The following is a 21354-nucleotide window of genomic DNA, read 5'->3' on the forward strand; positions in this document are numbered from 1 at the left end:
TTCAGACTTTGTGTTGATGCTTTGTTCATATATCCATCGTATTCTTATTTTACAGTGATATATATATTTTTGCATATTCTTGACATTCTACTATGGTTGTTGGAAAGAGCTTTGATCTGATTTCTTGTAGACTTTGTGTTGCAAATATTGAGGGTTAAATTAGAATAGTTAAGTGTTAAAATAGGAAGAGGCTACAAGACTTTGTCCTTGTAATTGTTCTTGTTCAGTCTAGAAGTGCATTATATTGACATACTTTGAGTTGTTGTATGTTGTACGTTGTTACTATAATAATCATTTTGGAAGGTTGATAGGACAGTAAAAGAGTGAAGACTTTGAGCTTTTGTTTCTACATTCCCATCTTGGTAAAGCGACGGAAGATTTTGTGCTTTTATGGAAACTTCGCTTCCTATTGTATAAGCATTTTTGTAAATGTTGAAATTTCTTGAAAGTTTCTGTATTTTTTAATCTAAGTCGTAGTTTCTTTTCTGAAAAAAGAGAAAAGAATATCAAATTTTTGAAAACGAGAAAATGATGTTGCCTCACCCAAGATTAAATTAGTGTTTATAGGTTGTAATTAATTTGTATTAGCTAGAGAAGTAGGAAAGGGGGAGCCTTCCCTTAGAATTAGGAGAGTTTTTAACTTACATGTTGTGGCTGAAACTATAATTTTGCATGCCTTTGGAGGTGTACAAAATTTTCAACCAACATTCACTTCTCTTGATTCTATGGATGGAACTTCATCATAAGATATTGCAGGATTGTGATGCTTCTTCCTTAAATGGACTTAACTGGAACTGAAAAAAAGGACAAAAGGGAAAAGGTTAAGAAGTTCTAATCTACTCCTAGGGACGATGAGGGTAATGGATCATGCTCCAATGGATAAATTCCAATAACCAAGTCCTACTTTGCCATGCTCAACAACAACTTCACGAGTGCTAGTGCAATCTTCCAGGGATTATGCAAAGAGTTTTCATATCATGATGAACACCATTATAACGAACAATGTACATTCCATGATAGAAGTTAAGCATCCATATAAAAAAGGCTTAGGCAAACTTTGCACTGCAAATAGAAATCATCTAAGTGCAAAAAGTATGAACCATTGAAATTCATCATACATTGTCACATTCTCCATTAACATCATTGCACTTCTAACAATTTGAGAAATTGGAAGAACACCATGCAACAAGTTGAAATAAACATGAATCCACCATATCTTCAATGAAATCAATTTTTATTTCTCCAAGTCTTACGACAATGTCATCTCCTTCTCCTACTCTACTTCTACTCTAAAGAGCAAGAGCTCTCTATTTCTAATGAGCTATCTAATGATTTACAAATGACAACGGATGGGTCTTTAATAGAGATCCTTCCACAAATGAACAGCCAAGATTGATTTGCAATCAAGTGCCGAGATTACAAGATAGAACACCAATTAGCATTTCAAAGTAAATGACCACCTTTTATGCAAAAAGAACTAGAGTAAAGAACCATTAACTAGATGTCAACTAAGCATCAAACAATTCATCATCTAGAAGTAAGCATCCCTTATCTCTCTCTTTGTTGGCAAATTCAATGAACGTAGACATCACTATCTCGAGTTCATCTACAGAGACACTTGGAATAGTCTCATGTTTGTACTCTATGACTGTTGCATCCTTTTCACACTAACCAAGAGTCTTCTCCCATGCTGGATTGAGTACTTGAATCTTGTTCATGAAATTGATGAATATGGAAATCTCATCCAAGCGACTCCCCAAGAAAGAACTCATGTCCTTGAAAACTTATTCCTTGACCATGCTATTCAAATTATTTGTGGTCATTTCCTTATCTCCCATTTCTTGTGCAAACAATTCCTCCGTTGAGGAGAGTATTTCCATCTGAATTTCTTTGAGTATCCTCCTTAGCCAGGCTGATTCTTCATTTGACTTCTCAAAGGCTTCTTTTCCTAATATCACTGCACATTACCATCTGGAGAAGTCATATGCTTCCTTTTCCCTGATCACCCCTCCTTCCACCAATGCTCCTAGGCGTGGAATAGTCTTGTCTTGGTAGATATGAGTGTCTTCCCAAGCATGATCAATATTTTGGATTAAACGGAGGATGGCCAAAATCCTGCTATACATTTGCACTAAGTCCTCAATGAATGTATCCGCCTCTTTGTGAACTTTCTCTAACTAGTCTTTAGTTCCTTGAGCAATTATCTTCATTTCTTCAAGGCCTTCAACTGATTCCCTTGGAAGGGCAGTAGGTGGAACAAATGTCTCATCTTCCTGTTTAACTGGCGTCATTATGTATTGCACATATCCACCTAAGGCTTTATGGTTAGTCTTTAACTTCTTGTACTTTCTTTCCAATTTCTTGATTTGATCTTTCAATGCTTGAGTTGAGTCATCAAAATCCTCGATGGCTTGGGCTCTTGAATGAAGAGCACATGGTTATACTAAGGGGGGGGGGGTGTGAATCAGTATAACAACAATCTTTTACCAATTTAAACTTTTTCAACTTCAATCATAAGTATATTACTTATCTCATAAACATATTCATTGCATCCAAATATTTATATGAGATCTAACAAATAAAAACACAAGATATATATGTGGAAACCCTTACGGGAGAAAACCATGGTAAATCAACGCTTTTACAATATTTGTAGGCACCAACTCCTAACACTATTTGTGAGCACCAATCCACTGGAAGCACCAACTCCCAAATCTGATTTTGTGAGCACCAATCCACTTCATATAAACATGAATTTCCACCTTAATAATGTTGCTATCTCAATTGATGATGGACAATTTCTTTCTTCAAACTGCTATGATGAACATTACTAACCAGTCATATAAACCTGGCCACACTTTCTTCATAAATCTGTGATACAAATCTGTTGTAAATTCTTTTACAAATCTGCAATAATTTCTTTCAACAAATCTGATATATTATTGTCACTTATAGCTGTCTCAATTTTCCTTCACAAATCTGCTATAGACTCTTTCTTACATCTGCTATAAATTCCCCCTTTAAATCTGCTATAACTATCTTCAAATCTGTATATATAGAAATTTATATATCTGCTGCCATACACTCAGAAATTTGTCAAAGCTGATTTCCGTGTCTTCTAAAATCTGCACCAATTCTTCATACTTTTCTTTTTAATAGATTTCTCATATATAAGATCTTCTTTTATTCTGATATAGTGAATGATTATCTCTATGGAACATATACACAGTTGCTAATTACCATTTTATCCATAGTTGAAAAACTCGGACTCGCCACGGACTCGGCAAACCAAAAATTTGGACTCGGACTCGGACTCGTGAAAGACTCGTGAAAGACTCGGCAAAAAAAAAAAACCGTAGTTTTACCAAAAAACATAAAGAAATTAATGCATTTAGAGAACATAAGAGCCATAATTGAAACATTACACGTCACATACTCATAGTTTCAAACTTTCAAACTTTCAACTCTAAAATGTATAATACCAAGATTTCTTCAATGCTAATTATGCTTTTATATGGAACCTAATCAGACTCAGAGGTTAAATTTTCCCTACTTCCATCGGCTCAATTTCCCCCTATATTTTTTGACAGGGGTTTGGGGCAGCGCCCCCAAGTTGGGGTCAAGGGGCATCGCCGAAGGATCCTGAAATTTGACTAAGTCTGGAAAATTGAAGAATCCTCCAAAAACTAGATTTTGCATTATAACTCCTGGAGGTCCGAAACCACTCTCAAACATCCTGACAGTATATATGGAATATAACTTAAAGTATCATTCTTCTTTCTTATACTTAAATGTTATATTCCATATATGAATCCTGACGGAGAGACCAAACTTTTTCACATGTTAAACTCAATTTTAAAGCTTGCATGACTTTTTTTCTGGGTCGCGCGAGTCCATCTGAAAGACTCGCGAGTCCATGCAAAAGACTCGCGTGAGTCCTTGCAAAAGATTTGCGAGTCTTTCAAATGGACTCGCCAGGACTCGCCTCGCGAGTCCATGGCGAGTCCACGAGTTTTAAAACTATGATTTTATCAGCATATATTCTCTCACACACTTCATACGTACATTATTATCTCACAGTCCTGAATTTTATTCAACATATATATATCACTCTACTCCTTACTCTCTTTCAGATTATTTTATTTGTATTTTATTTCACACATCACCCACTCTTTACAGTCTGAAAATTATTTCAGAATTATACACTCCATATATTCCTTATGATTATTCTACCAGCATCGATACCATTACCCTATTTTATGTAATGGGCACCCTAGAATGCCCAAAAACTAACCCCACTGCTGATAGGAATTTAGTCAAACAGTTTGCAACCAACTCCTTATTCTTCCGTTTAATGTTTCAATGTTTTTTTTGTTTTTAAGTCTTTGCATAGGTATGAAACCACATAACATGAACTAAAAAGAATTTACAATAATAGGCAAGCTGGAAATTGAACTACTGCTGTTATAATATTATTTCCAGAATTAACAAAATCAAATACATAGCAGGTTATTTTCAACTCACTAAATACTCCAGCATTTTGACATAATGTTCCAACCCAAGTTTCTAATTCTGCTGCTACAGTAACATGAATAGTGCTGCATGAATAGTGCCAAGTGAATAGTGCCAGGTGAATGGTGCTGCGTGAATAGTACCCGCGTGAATGGTGCCGCGTGAATAGTGTCGCGGCCTGTAGCTGGAAATGCAACCAAATAATGCTGCTGCTTGTAGCTGGAAAAAGCACCCAATCTGCCTGTAAATGAAGCTGATAGCAAAGGATTCCAAAGGCCAAACCCCAAAGGAATGACGTCTAGAATGTCACAAGAGAGGATAGACGTCCTCTAATGCCAAGAACGGATCTGCAACTCACACACCAAATTCTTCTCATATTCCACATACCCAATGAAGCCACAAAAGCTCCCTTTTATTCTTTCTCCAAGGGGCGACCCAACTCACCCAAGCAATGTGGGATAAAACATGTTCAATATAAAACATATTAAAATATTCACTTATGTCTCCCTTGGTTGCCCCTTTGATTTACACATATCTCCATAAAATAAATATTAAAGTAACACTTTAATATTTTACAATTAAATTAAATGTTACTTTAATAAAACTTCAGGCATTAAAATATATTAGCAATCGGACTTCGAATAGCGTGAGTGATAGCTCATCGGAAATCTCTCGCCAAGGAGTATCAAATCCAATCACCAAAACTAGCCCCCGTTGTGTCCTGCTGACTTACTAAAAATAGTAAGTATGCCTGAAACTAAGTAAATCAACTTCGTTTTGGCCCAAACTGGAAATGACTAGGCCAAAACACTCCAGGATCCCTTTAAACCCTTCGTTAGCCCTTGGGACCATGAAGAGCTAGGCTAACGCACATATACTTGGTCAATCTGCTAGAGTGGGGACATCACAGTCCGCCCCCCTTGAAATTGCTTGTCCTCAAGCAATCTCAGTCCAGCCTGCTGTATCACCTGCTCATTCTCCCATGTAGCATCTTCCTCCGGCAGGTCTCTCCATCTGACCAAATACTCCTTCACTATCCTGTTTCTGAGTTTCCTCTCTCTGGTGTCCAGAATAGCCTCAGGTACTAACACGAGCTTCCCCTCCTCATCCAAAGGAGGTAAATCTGCAGAAGGTACTACACTCTGACCAATAGCTTTCTTAAGCCTAGACACATGAAATACATTGTGCACCCGACTGCTCTCTGGAAGCTCAAGCTCATAGGCGACTTCGCCCACTCTGCGAATCACCCTGTAGGGACCATAAATTCTAGGCTTCAACTTTTCAGCTCCGCTCTTCTTGAGTGATGAATGTCTATATGGTTGTAGCCTCAAGTAAACCATATCCCCTACCTCAAAACTGCGCTCTATTCGGTGCTGATCAGCGTACAATTTCTGTTGATTCTGGGCCTGCTGTATATTCTCCTTGAGCACTTTCAGGATGTCCTGACTATCCTGCAATAAGTTTTTGGCTTTGGGCACTCTGCTGTCCCCCAAAACTAAATCCATGAAGCTAGGTGCATCATAACCATAGAGTGCCATGAAAGGAGTCATCCTGATGGACATATGATAAGTGGTGTTATAACAATACTCTCCCATATGCAACCATCTGACCCAAGCTTTTTGTTGTGCAGTTACATAGTTCCTCAAATATCCCTCCACCCATTTATTCACAATCTCTGTTTGCCCATCTGTCTGCGGATGATAACTAGTGCTAGGTGTAAGATCTGTACCACACAACCTAAACAACTCCTGCCAAAAAACACTCATAAACTTACTATCCCGATCACTGACAATGAATCTGGGCAACCCATGTAACCTGAATATCTCTCTAAAGAAAAGATCTGCCACCTGTGCTGTTGTGTAAATGGACGGAATAGCAAAGAAGTGAGCGAACTTCGTCAAGCGGTCCACCACCACATAGATGGAATCCCTTCCCTGCACTCGTGGTAACCCAGTGATGAAGTCCATCGAAATACTTTCCCATTTCCTATCAGGAATGGGCAAGGGCTGTAATAAACCTGCAGGGAATGTGTGCTCTCCCTTATTCTGTTGACAAACCGCACACTTCCTGACATACCTCTGAACATCATCCTTGAGCCCTCTCCATGAGAACCGCTCTCGGATCTGCCTGTAGGTCTTGAAGATCCCCGGATGCCCAGCTGTGGGTGCATCATGAAATGCCTTTAGTATCACCTCTCTCAAATGTGATGACGGAATCAAATAAACCCTGTCCCGAACTCTGATCAATCCATCTATCACCTCATAGCGATCATCCTGTATAGTACCTGAAATCAATCCAGAAGCCCAAGCATCTCCGACATACTCTGCTATAATCTGATCTCTCCAATCTCCTGAAATCTCTGCCAGAGCACATAAGTGAGGTCTCCGAGATAAGGCATCAGCCACCACGTTTTTCTTACCTTTGACAAACTCTATGTCAAAGTCATAAGCCTGCAATTTAGTAACCCATTTCTGTTGCCGGTCATTAAGATCACGCTGGCTCATGAAATATTTTATGCTATTGTGATCAGTTTTGATCACAAACCGTCCACCTACTAAGTATGATCGGAATTTGGCCAATGTATGCATTATGGCCGACATCTCCCTGTCATAGATAGAATAGCTCCTCTCAACACCTCGGAGCTTCCTACTCTCGAATGCAATGGGATGTTTCTCCTGCATCAATACTGCCCCTATCCCATCACCTGAAGCATCACACTGAAGTTCAAATGGCTTCGTGAAATCTGGTAGAGCTAAAACCGGACAAGATGACATCACTTGTTTGAAGTGGTCAAAACATCGCTGCGCTGCTTCTGTCCATACGAAGGCTCCCTTTTTAGTGAGGTCTGTCAAAGGTGCTGCAGTCTGTGAAAACCCCTTAACAAACCTCCTGTAAAACCCGCATAAACCAAAGAACCCCTTAAGTTGTGTGAGGTTCGTGGGAGTAGGCCAATTTACTATAGCTTTAATCTTTTCAGGGTCTACTCGAACTCCATCTGCACTAATAATATGCCCAAGGTATAGTAATTCTGTCATACCAAACTCACACTTAGACTCCTTGGCATATAAAGACTCTCTCTCTAGGATAGATAATACCTCCTCCAAATGCTGTGAATGTTCCTCCCAGGTCTTACTGAAGACCAAGATGTCATCAAAGAAGATCAAGACAAATCTCCTCAACTGCTCCCTGAATACCTGGTTCATACAACTCTGAAATGTAGCGGGTGCATTGGTTAGTCCAAATGGCATAACCATAAACTCAAAGTGGCCATAGTGACATTGGAAGGCTGTTTTCTCAATGTCCTCTGCTCTCATCCTGATCTGATGGTATCTGGATCGCAAATCAATTTTGGTGAAGAAGCATGCCCCATGCAACTCATCAATCAATTCATCAATCCTAGGAATGGGATACCTGTTTTTAATTGTTTTTTTATTCAGTGCCCTGTAATCGATGCACATGCGCATTGTCCCATCCTTCTTCTTTACCAAAACTACAGCTGAAGCAAAGGGGCTTTTGCTAGGCCTGATGTGCCCCATTTCCAACAACTCCTTAATTGCCTTCTCTATCTCATCTTTATGTTTCTTAGGATGACGATAGGGAGTGATCATCACTGGTTTGGCTCCCTCCTCGAGCTCAATAACATGCTCTGCACCCCTGTCAGGAGGAACCCCGTGAGGAATATCACTGAATACCTTGGCATGCCTGTCAAGAATCTCCTGTATATCTGGTGGATGACTCTTCACCCGAGGCTCCGGTGAAGTTGGCATAACTAAGCACTCTGTTGCCCACTCTATGTCATTATGTCGAAAAAGTCTCTCCATTCTCTTCAAAGAGACTACCCTGCAACTCCCATTTGAAAGTCCCCTGAGAACAACAGTCCTACCCTCATGCTGAAACCTCATTTCCAACTTCGCTAGGTTGAAAGTGAACTCAACCAGCGATGCCATCCATGTCATACTGAGGATGACGTCGTAATCTCCCATGTCCGCAACGTAGAAATCATCCTCCAACTCATAGCCATCTCCAAATCTAATGTGAAGATTTGAAACCTTCTGAGTACATAATAGCTTTTGGCCATTAGCCACCATGACCCTAAAACCATCATGCTCCTCTGTCTGTAAACCTCTCCTAGCTACCAACTGTGTATCTATAAAGTTATGTGTAGCCCCAGTGTCAATGAGAGATATCACTTTCTGCCCCTGGATAGTACCCCTGACCTTAAATGTGATTGCCTTTTGGGCCCCTGTCAAGCGTGCCAACGATCTATCATCCTTAGGAATGCTGCTCTCCTCTATCATGTTACCCTCATCTAAATCGGAGTGCTGATCCTCCCCCTCTGACTCTGACTCCTCTGCTGAAAAATACTCCATTTGATTTGCCTTAGCCTTGAGAGGGCATTTATGAGATAAGTCCCAAGGCTCTCTACACTGGAAGCACAGTTTCTTCTTTCGAAGTTCATTCAAGGTTTCACTGTCTAGTCCTTTTGATCCTTCTTTGGGTTTGTTATACTCTTTCTGAAATGGTTTTTTGTCTTTGTCCTTGCGGTAGGAAGAATCTGTTGAATGGTATTTTCCTTTGTATACCGAAGGGGCTAAATCTCGTGCCTTTTTAGTTGCTTCTGCTAAGGTGAGTGGATCATGTCCCTTCACCCAACCACGTAATGGATCAGCAAGCCCATCACAAAATAACACCACCAATCTCCTAGGAGAGATATCAGTAACAAGTACAGACAAACGCTGAAACTCGGCGATGTAAGCATCCACTGAACCTGACTGGTTTAACTGTGCTAGCTCCTTGAAATGTAACTCGGGATCCCTAGTGTCAAATCTCTCAATCAATCTTTCTGTGAATTCCTCATAGGATGTAATCTGATTATGCCCCAGAGTCACCATGCCATGATGCCACCATTCATGCGCAACGCCGTCCAAATGCATAGCCGCATACTTGATAGCCTCATCCTCAGGCAGAGGATTTAGCTGCAAGTATGTATCTACCTTCTGCACCCAAGCTCGTGCAGTCATCTTCCCTGAAGCATCATAATAAGGCAAGGAAAGTTTTCCAACTTTCTTCCTCAGCTCAAAATTCTGATTCCTCCCTCCTGCTCTAGGCATATGTCTCATCCTCAAGTCCATATAATCTCTGAGGGAAATATCTGCCTGAAACTCGGGTCCACTGGCCTCCCAGTCCCTCCTGAACTGACCCTGTAATTCAGTAATCTGCGGTTCGTTCACTGGTTGAACCGGATCCCTAGGTGAAAAGGTGGGTAGAAGAGGTCTCGAGCTCGCTGTTCGAGCTGGGTGTGCAATGTGTCTAAAGTTATCCGCCTCAATTCCATTGTTGCCATGTCCATTATTACCATTAATGTTATTCTCAGGGCCATTGTTGTTGCCTCGACCTCCATTATTATCATTGCCCCTATTGTTATCGTTTCCCCCATTGTTATTGTTTCCATTGTTGGCCTCACCTGGATTAATATTAATGCCCATTTGTCTAGCCATAAGCTGCAACATCATGTCCATTCACCTATTCTACTCCTGCTGCATACGCTGCCCTTGCTCTAACGTACCCAGCAATTGTCTGAACATTACCTCCCCCTGATCTGGAACGATATTCCTCTCATCTCGGTCACCCATATTGCTGTCCTGATCGAAGAATATTTCCTCTATGTCTGTATGACTGGATTCTATGTCCACCTGCACGGATGAACTAGACTGCTCACTCTGACTATCCGGATTTCTATTTTGTTTGGCCCTGGTATTGCGAAAATTATAATGCCCCTGTCGCATGCTCAATCATACATTCTGGACCTGTTTTATTTCTGCAATATGTTTTGGTGAAAGTTTCCCACAAGATGGCAGAATCTTCTGCTCTGATACCACTGTAATGGGCACCCTAGAATGCCCCAAAACTAACCCCATTGCTGATAAGAATTTAGTCAAACAGTTTGCAGCCAACTCCTTATTCCTCCGTTTAATGTTTCAATGTTTTTTTTATTTTTAAGTCTTTGCACAGGTATGAAACCACATAACATGAACTAAAAAGAATTTACAATAATAGGCAAGCTGGAAATTGAACTACTGCTGTTATAATATTATTTCCAGAATTAACAAAATCAAATACATAGCAGGTTATTTTCAACTCACTAAATACTCCAGCATTTTGACATAATGTTCCAACCCAAGTTTCTAATTCTGCTGCTACAGTAACATGAATAGTGTTGCATGAATAGTGCCAGGTGAATAGTGCCACGTGAATAGTGCCAGGTGAATAGTACCCGCGTGAATAGTGTTGCGGCCTGTAGCTGGAAATGCAACCAAATAATGCTGCTGCTTGTAGCTGGAAAAAGCACCCAATCTGCCTGTAAATGAAGCTGATAGCAAAGGATTCCAAAGGCCAAACCGCAAGGGAATGACGTCTAGAATGTCACAAGAGAGGATAGACGTCCTCTAATGCCAAGAACGGATCTGCAACTCACACACCAAATTCTTCTCATATTCCACATACCCAATGAAGCCACAAAAGCTCCCTTTTATTCTTTCTCCAAGGGGCGACCCAACTCACCCAAGCAATGTGGGATAAAACATGTTCAATATAAAACATATTAAAATATTCACTTATGTCTCCCTTGGTTGCCCCTTTGATTTACACATATCTCCATAAAATAAATATTAAAGTAACACTTCAATATTTTACAATTAAATTAAATGTTACTTTAATAAAACTTTAGGCATTAAAATATATTAGCAATCGAACTCCGAATAGCGTGAGTGATAGCTCGTCGGAAAGCTCTCGCCAAGGAGTATCAAATCCAATCACCAAAACTAGCCCCCGTTGTGTCCTGCTGACTTACTAAAAATAGTAAGTATGCCTGAAACTAAGTAAATCAACTTCGTTTTGGCCCAAACTGGAAATGACTAGGCCAAAACACTCCAGGATCCCTTTAAACCCTTCGTTAGCCCTTGGGACCATGAAGAGCTAGGCTAACGCACATATACTTGGTCAATCTGCTAGTGTGGGGACATTACATTTTATTTACACAAGACTGAATTATATAGTCTGTCTTATTTTCAAAAGACATGACTATTCATTTGTCTCCTTATGTGAAAGGTCACATATCCTTTCACAAACCAATTAACAAATATTTGTTACAACTATAATGAATCGATTCATTAGTTATATCTTTATTCGAACTTATGTCTTTATAAATTAATTCTTTTAAGTATATGATTTTATTCAAAATATCCTTCGATATTATTATTATTAATGTAGTCGGGCTTCATAGTAGCCGCCTCCTCACTTGCGTTGACAGTAGTCAATGTTTGGTGTTGTCTCTCGTGAATCTTCTACCTGACACCGCATTCCATTGTCCCGTCATATTTTAACATTCTGTAAGACGTAGAATGACTACGTATTTTCTGATTACCATTGTTTCATCTTCATAAAATACGTTCCATCTTTATTTCCACATTCTCCTTAAAGATTGAGAATAATCTAACTCTATATACTGTGTATTCGCTGCTGACATTGTTAGAATGGATTCTGGAAATGTTTTGTTCTTGCTGTATCGTCTGTTTACTATGTTTGTATGACAAATATTATTCAGTTTCTTTTGATTCTTTAGCCACATACCATATCATCCTACGGGTGGCAAGGAGTGTTGACCAATGTCAATAATGACTCATCAATTAATGGATATCTTACCTTGCACCTTTCCATAATTTATAATGTTTATTTTATATTTTTGATTGCCATGTATTCATCTTTATTTCAGACTGAATGAATTACCACTGCCTTATAACTCTTATCCGTGGGATTATTTTGTCTTTTAGTGGGGCTGTATTATAAGGAGGTGGGCCCCATAAATCTTGTCTTGTAGTGGGGAATTTTGGCATAAGGAGCTGGGCCCGAAAACAATTTATTGTAATTTGCTACTCTTCTTAACATTAATTGCTGCACCTAATAGACCACGTTTTCTATTTATAATATTTCTTTTTTGTCTGTAACTGCTGTTTAAGGTTTATTGTTTATATAATATAAACAATTCCAATGTCTGTATATATACATATATTTGCTGTCTCTATATATATGCTGCTGCCTTAAGAGTATGTATATCTGAGTCTGTCTTTACTATGACACACCTGTATATATATACTGCAGTCTGGATCATTAATGTAACCTATATATGCTGACTTTATGTATACAGATTAATACTCTGTCATACGGGCTCTGTATATATATATACTGTAGATGTATATATCAGCATCTGTGTTACCATCTTCGGTAGATGTACATTATACATTAAGCTGTAGTATATGTATTCATATTTCATAATCACTGCATCATCACTGTATTGAGGCATAATGTAAGCATAGTAAATGTAAAGCATAGTAATCCAATATGTTCATCAATGTCCATAGCATAATATGTTCATCAATCTCCATGAATCAGCAAATCCATTTGACATCAATGACAATATTTTCATCATTGAAGTAGGTCCTAAATCAATCTTTGTTACATCATACTCCTCTGGAGTGATTTCATCCCTTGTCTTGTCTACTATGGGAACTGCAACATGTAGAATTCTTGATCCTAATCCGCCTCTTATCATTTGGGAGAGCTTCTTGGCTGTCATTTTTCTTGTTGATGACTTTCATTTCTTGAGTCTTTTCCTTATGACTTTTGATCTTGGATTTCAAGAGGAAATTCAAGATGTTGTAAATTCTTCTTCTCACTTGCAATTGAACTTTGGTTCCTTGGGGTCTAGAACTAGATTGCCTTGTAGCCTAGATGTTTGGAGTTTGAATGTCATCCTCGACGTTTGGAACTAGAATTCCTCCTCCATGAACTTCCTGAAACTGAATTTCTTCTTGAACTTGTATGTCATAAATTGGATCTGCTCATCTTGGACCTCCATGCCTCATGATGTCCAGATGTTGCCTTTGGATCGGATAGATGAATCCTTGATGTTTTATCATTTTCTGAGATTTTGGAGATGGGCGCATTTGGAGCTCGGAGAAGGAATTTCTCCATACTTAGTCAAATTTTTGAGTTTGCATGCCTTGAGGATGCTTGAGCACATAATAGGCCCGGAGGAGGAATTTTCAAACACTTAGCCAAATTTTCAATTTCCATAACTTCATGAATGATTGGCCAAGATTTAACAATAAAACCCTAATTAGGGTTTGTTACAACTAACTCCCTCTTGGCCAATAAGAAAATTACATTAAATTGGACATATGTCCATCTTGAATTCTAACCAATGAAAGGTGAGGTTAGGTACAAAAAATAATCTAACCAATGAAAGGTGAGGTTAGGTACAAAAAATAATTTTTGATGAATCGCCATGTGTCACTTGCTCTTTGATGATATGAATTAAGCTCAACTTTCTTGGACAAGTTGACTTGGAGTCCCCTGATTGGTTGATGATGATTAGACGACACCTTATCACGCGTCTTGTAGATCATCATGAAGAAGTCGTCTATCTTGAGCAATACCTCTGATAGTCAACATTGTATAATTGCTTGATGGGATGATGATGGGACATATTCCCAAATTGCGTCATCTTAAATGATCAAGCATTTACTTTTTCCATCTTGTTCGGGAATCTTTCTTCTTGTAATGTATTTCTACTTTCAAATCTGGAATCTTGAAACATTTCTTTGCCTTGGACATTCTTGATGATGTTCGGAATTCTTTGTGATGCTTTGTATTTCACTCTCATGTTTGGGAATCTTGAACTAGCTCTCTTCTTGGTGTGGTTCTTAAATTGTGGATTGTGTCTTTGATATCCTCATCCTCACCTTGATGATGAAAAAATCCTTGATTTCCTTGACATAGTATTATCTCAATGACATCCTTGGATGTCTCTGACTCTGACTTAGGATCTTGGATTTTCGAAGGAAATTCAAGATGTTGTGATGGCTTGAGGATATTAACATTGTTACTTGCACTTGCAATGTTGAAATTATGAAATGTATATGTTGATCTCCTCCATGCCTAGCAAATTTGATGTTGAAATGTTCTTCATCATGCTTTCTCCATGAATGTGCTGATGTATCTTTGAATGTTCGTCCTTCTTGCCCTCCACCTTCTCATAAAAACCTGAAAGGAAAATACTTTGGGATAAAAAAGAATGCAATAATAATAGAATGAAAATAACATAAACATCTCATCAATTCAGTATGAAACCCTCCTTTTCAGATCTGAATTTGAATATTTGACCCAGGAAATGATGATTTTGATCTGCAAATACAAGGCTTCAAGTCTGGTACCCCTTAAGTTGTCTCTGATTTTGATCAGTTCTTGCCCTAAATTCACATCTATGCCTGTTACAATTTGCCTAAGTTTTCTCTTGATGGTTTGACTCAGTTTTGCATAAGTTCACTCCAAGTCTGGGACAAATCTGCAAGTATTCAGGCCTAAAAATAAATAAAACAAGTCTGAATTTCGCCTCCAATCAGGCCCTAATTGATTCGCACCAAATTAAGGCAAAAAAAGATGGAAAGAATTCTGAAATTCACTACAAATCAGCCTTCAATCAGATTCGCACTAGATCTGACTGCAGATTCGCCTTAAAAAATGATGAAATTCTCTTCCAAATGCAAGATTTTGATGAGCAAAACAAAAAGTCGCTCAGATCTGCTTATGTCAATTTGTTTTGGAATTGAATTGAGTTGATGCTAAATGAATAAATTCATCCATGCTTAAATATGTCTCCTAGCACTTAAGATCATACCCTTCATTTGGCGGACCTAACATCGTAAAAAATATATTTTACCTTTTAAAACTTGAATTCACCCTTGAATTCAGGCCGACCTAGGGTTATTCCATTTCCAGGCGGGATTTGGAGGGTTAGAAGGACAAAATATAAGCTGAGTTGGCTGTGCAAAGAAAATTATTGATTGATCACATATAAATACAAGCCAAGCCTTCTCCAAAAACACAATTCAAATCAACTTATCCTCTTGTTCTGCTCTGCACCTTAGGTCTGCCTGCGAATTAGGATTAGAGTTTTCATTGTTTTCAGGTCTAACTTTTATTGCTTAGGTCTGATCTTGACTCGCTTTAGGTCCGAGTTTCTCACAATGGTGGAATTAATATGTAGTCCTCCAATTTGTGGTTGCATTCATTGGTGGACTTGGTGTAGAGTCTTGCAATTTCTTACACTTGAGTGGTGGACTTTATTATTACGTTTGCAATTTTCCAATCCTGAATGGCAGACTTTAGGCAAACTCTTGCATTGGACAAAGGTGAATGGCGGAGTTGGAGTTAACTTTTGCAATTTTCATCAAGGGTTGCTTCCTTTTGGAGTGTATAGAACTCACTTCCTTGTTCCTTGATTGATAATGAATCATGACAATCCTTTATGCCTAAGTTTTCCTTCTCAATTCCTTGATGATGCTCACAAGTGTCCATGGATTGTAGTACTTCCTGCCTTGATTGTTCCATACATTGATCTTCACCTATCATCATTTTGCTAACTTGAACATTTTCCCTTGTTTCCTCATCTTCCTTGAGTGCAAGGTATGCAAAGTTATCACTCACTACAACACATTGATCATCAAGCACACGTGTGCTACCTACTTGCAACCCATCTCCTTCACCTTTGGATGATGTTGTATGATGCTCATCTTTTGCTCTCCTATACTCGTCAGCTGCAAGATATGCACTCCAAAGTTTGTTAGTGATGCACTGTGATGTCCCCATCCTATTCAGGGCTTGAGAGTTGATGAGTTAGCTTATTTCTTGGACCCTTGTAGGCTAATAGGGTATGGACAAAGGGTCATGGAGATAGTGGATGGAGGATGGTGTTCTTTAGTTCAGTGTTGGGTTCAGTTCAGGCTTCGTTTGAGCAGTTTCTGACTCCATTTGAGGGATTTGCTATTTATAGATGGGAAGTTGTCTATTTTTAGACATGCCCCGGGTCACATGGGTTTTGGGAGCTTTATCTCCAGCTTCTGACGATTCATCTTTTGGAATCATATTGAGAGAGATATTATTTTTTCTATGAATTACAAGCTATATTTAATTAATGATGTTTATCATAAAGTCACATTGACTTTTTAATAAAATATTTCACTTAAATTTATTTAAGTGACTTTTTATTTTTCTCTATAGTTGGGTGCCCAAATTAAAAGTGTTTTAACACTATGAGATTTTCTATAACCCTAAAAGCAACCTTAAATAAAAATTGTGGGTTTTTGCATAAAGCCGCCCCCTTAAGAAATCAAATTCATTATTTGTTGATTACTTGATATCTCATTCCTCTCTGGGTTTTGGAGCTTGAGGGTTTCAGACTGGATTCTTCATTGGAGAACGTTTATTCTTCAGTGCATGGAAATGGTGAGACTGTGAAAGATCAGTTGAATTGTTGTAGCTGTGGTTGGCTTCATTCAGAAGTCAAATTGATTCAAATTGGGGCAGATTTGGCTTCTTATAGGGCATATTTGTTGTAGGTTTCCTATCTGCTGTTTTGCTGTTAATTTTTCTATGGTTTGGAGGCTTCTTTTCCCAAACACACAGCTTGCTCATTTATTGGCGCCATCTTCCCACTGTTTGGGCCTCTTAGTATTAAATAAGAGCAGATCTGAATTGTTTTCAGAATAAAAAATCAGAACTTTGTAAGTTGCTGATTGAATCCTTTTAATTCAATAAATTGGCTAAGGACCTACGGGTATGCTTCTAAATTCTCCAGTTTATTGTTTCAGCTGATTAATTTTATGTATTCTTTCAATATGTGTTGAGAATTAAAGAAACCCTTCTGCAACTTCTGTCTATTTCTGAAAGACCATCTCTAATAATCATAACACAAAAAATAAAATAATAAATTACAGCAAGTTGAAGAATTGAACAAGCAAGGGTTCATCACATGCACTCATCCGATGACTCAGGTATTCCATACTGACATCTAACTTGATTGATAGCCTCTTGACATTACGTGCAAGTAAACTCTGAATGAGGTTCATTGTGAATCCTACACCACCAAGGTAGCAACATACTTTCTAAGTACAATTCCTCATCAAGACTTAACTGATTTTCAATCAACCCTTTGAACCTTGTGAATTCATCATTACATTGTGGCGTATTGAAACTGTCAGGCTCTTCAAACACCTCTGACTTAGCTATATCAGAAAATAAAATATTTCCTTATAATGCTAGCTCAACTCTTGACAAGAAAGTTAGACAATGCAACTCATCACGCTCAGCTATCTCACAGATTCTACACTACTCTGGTACTGCAAACTTGGACAAGCTGTGTGGATGTAGCTGTGCATTCAAAGTCCACCAAAGCTGAACTTGGTCATGTGAATGATGAATTTGTTGCATTCTAGTAGAATTTGAGTTGATTTCCAAGTAATTTTGGTTATGTCCAAGGTTATGAAATACCGCAAGAGTTCTGCAGTAGCACGCTACTGCTAAAGTATCTGCTTTGATTTTCTTTGTATATGAACATCAACAAAGCGTTTAACTGCCCAGTGATTAAAACCAAGTTCAAATATAGTAGGCTAATCACATCAACTGCAACATCCACCATCTAAGGTCAAGAAATTAATGTTGGTTCGAAGAAAAATGATAAATTGTTATGATCACTTCCTTTGTTCTTGAAAAGTGTTTTTCACAAGGAGAAAATATTAAAAAATAGTTCTTTTGAATACTACAATTCAATGTGGTACAATAGTGAATGTTACACTACTAATGACCGTGGAGAATGCAATAGCTATGTTTGATGGAGACTTTGTCTATCCAAGTCCCACCAAGGGATGGTGAGAAGAAACATGACCAAAGTTCCAAACATTATGTGGGTTCTAGGGAGATCTGTGCCAACTCATTATGTCCCTAAAAGGTTCACAATATTTGATGTTTGTTGATAGTTGGAATGGTATTACTTACCTTTTTCCTCCAAAATTCTCCAACTCATGCTTGAAATATATGTTAAGACTTTAGCCCCCAAGATCCCTTGACTAGGAGTTAATTTTCAAGGGTTTTGATTGGCCTTTTTCCTAAAGTTTATCTAGGGTTTATTCTATTACTGAAGCATCTTAGAACCAAAATACAAACACCCTACCTTGTTAGGGAGGCACTATAGTCTATCAATCATACTGGTACCATGGGTTCTTGGCAATCAACAGCATGATAATCGTAAGGAAAACTGGAACTATTAAATTGTCCCCCTAGCCCACTTTTTAAGGGTGCTTCATATTTCTTTAATACAGAACTCCATATTAATAATGTTGTGAAACAAGACATTCGCGTAATTCATTCATCAGAGTAAGTCTTGACCACAGATGTTTATCTAGGCTATTCTTCTATTTTTTGTATGCTATTTTGCTTTTATTTCATTATTAAGGGTGCTTATCATAATCAATTTTTTCAAATAATTTGACAGACAGGAGTCACAGCAGCTGATATTGAAATTGCAGAGTGGCTGCGGAAGGAACATTCAGATAAAAGAATAATTCTTGCAGTGAATAAGTGTGAGTCTCCACGAAAAGGGTTAATGCAAGCAGCAGACTTTTGGTCCCTTGGGTATGTTGTTTCTTCTTTAGGTTTGTAATTTCCTTTAAATGTTTTGATATGTTTATAGGCAGCATTATGAATCTATTAAAGTGAGTTTGAATTTGTTAGTATTTTTCGTAGGAGAAATTTTTTTACACAAAAATATGCCTCATACCAAACAGGAAATATCATGTTTATATGATGTTTCTCATCAAGTTTGATTCACCATACCGTGTAGTCTTCAATGGCTGAATTTTAGGATGTATATCCTCCCAGAATCTTTATCTTACAGAAAAGTATTAATGGGTGATTGTTGCCCACCTTTGCAAGTGAAACTTGAATCATATTTTTAGCGAAACACAAGGCAGGCCACTATAATTGAGGAGCAGATCTGTAGAGAGCAGAATTGATGCCATGAGAAGCTTGATGAGGTTTTTCTGTCATTGATGATCCCAAAGAAAATGACATCAAACTTCATAAATAAATGTTGTAAGAAAGGCAGTCATGCAAATTCATGGGACTTTATACATCTATACAATATTGATTTGATGGTTGAAAGTGGAGGGACCTCTGTAGGAAAATAGAGATCATGATTGAACTTGAGGGTACCCCATCATTCTGTTTTCTAAACAGGTAGAATGAGAACTCATGAAGGAGATTTCTGGTTTATGAGTAGTCAAGGCCTTGTCATTAAGCACCGGACAACAGGATCCACATACAATATTCCTCAACTATTGCACCTGTATGTGTGTGTAGTGAAGAATTGTGGAACCATACAGCTGGTAGACCAATTGGAGACCATCTAGGAGAATCTGTCTATGACTGAGAATGGGTAATAGTCAGGAAGACTACCACATATGGTTGTACTTGTATTAACATAGACCACAAGAAGCCATTGCTGGAAAGGGTCAAGCTGATTAATGGGTCATTTTTGGAATCATCATGGGATTAAGAAATCATCCATTCTTTTGTAAAAGTTAACAATATTGTTCTGGACCTTGGTAGTGGTATTATATCATCCTCAGTGCTGTATAGAAAAGAAATCAGAGTCCGAGACTTTGGCATTTACAAGATTATAAACCTACCCATTCAAAGCATAAACATTTCATCCTACCCCAACCATGATATGGTAAGAAGAAACTATATACAGCAGGAACAATCTCTTTAACCTAACAGTTGTGCAAGTACAAGATGGTCAACAGAGAAACTGAGCATCCTGGAAGATATACCAAGTCAGCTTAGCAAATAGATAACTTCCTTTCAGCATCTATAGAAGATGCATTAGGCAACCAGCTTACTTGCTTACTGTGAACATCACAGAAAAACAGGAACATGATGACCTTGCTGGAGGGGAACCATAAGATATTCACTTTGAGTAGTAGACAACCCAGGCAAACCAACAGAGAATGTTAAATCAATATGTTAAAGCTGCTATGCTGCAGCATAATAGCAAATGATTACAATGTGCTTTGAATCACAAACAACAGGGAACTTGATCCAATTGTCCTCAAATTCCAAGTCTTTGATTATTCCTCTTTCTTATTTTCTCAATGCTGGAGAATATCATCACCCAAAGAACTTCTTCCCCTCCCTTTTTATACTCGAGTCTCCAACATTCAGGAGTTTCTTCATCTTCCGCTTGGCACAATGTAACCTCGAACATTCAGCTATTGTCGAAAAACTAGACCAAGATAAAAACATTTTGCAACTTGACAATAGGGAAACTCAATTAACATTAACAACATGATAGAAAGAACTGACCACATGCAAAGTTTTGTATAGGTACCAACAGTGAACAAAATAACTATAACCTATGGTACCTGTTGACGTGTTTTTTATGACTACGTCGAACACAAAATAAAGTTGCCTAACTGTCACTTCACTCTCTCTTGATCAAAGTGCAATTGCATGCTAAGATTGCAAGAAGTTCAAACAATCGACTCCAAGGTTCCTTTATGCTACGGATGTGACTCAGTTGGTTGATGTGATTGCTGGTAATCCAAGGGGCCTTACGTTTGCATCATTCTTTCACTTCTTTGTTGTGGCTGGAACTCCATCATCGGATATGGCAATTCTGCGATGCTGCTGCTTCGAACGGACTAAAATGAACTAAAAATAAAGGGGAAAGGGTTCAAAAGGATCTAAATCTATTCCTAAGGGCCATGATATCAATAGTTATTGCTTTGGTGGACAAATTCCAAACAAACCAAGCTTTGCTTTGCCAAGGTAAACTACAACTCCGCAAAAACTGATGCAATCTTTTGAGGATGTTGAAGAATTTTCATATTGAGAAAGTACATTTGAGTACCCAAAAACGGCGCAATCCAAACGACCATCCACAATAGA

General features: G+C 38.3%; 1 protein-coding gene across 2 annotated transcripts in view; it reads left to right on the plus strand.

Annotated features, from left to right (window-relative positions):
* The window catches only part of LOC131077226 (uncharacterized), a 210904-nt gene that overhangs the window by 91564 nt on the left and 97986 nt on the right, over positions 1-21354 (plus strand). For both annotated transcript variants that reach the window (XM_058014672.2, XM_058014670.2), the window contains exon 6: positions 18899-19038. In XM_058014672.2, the coding sequence (XP_057870655.1) occupies positions 18899-19038 (140 nt within the window). The remainder of the gene's footprint in view (positions 1-18898; positions 19039-21354) is intronic.

Source organism: Cryptomeria japonica, chromosome 9, assembly GCF_030272615.1.
Source record: "Cryptomeria japonica chromosome 9, Sugi_1.0, whole genome shotgun sequence".
NCBI classification, from domain to species: domain Eukaryota; kingdom Viridiplantae; phylum Streptophyta; class Pinopsida; order Cupressales; family Cupressaceae; genus Cryptomeria; species Cryptomeria japonica.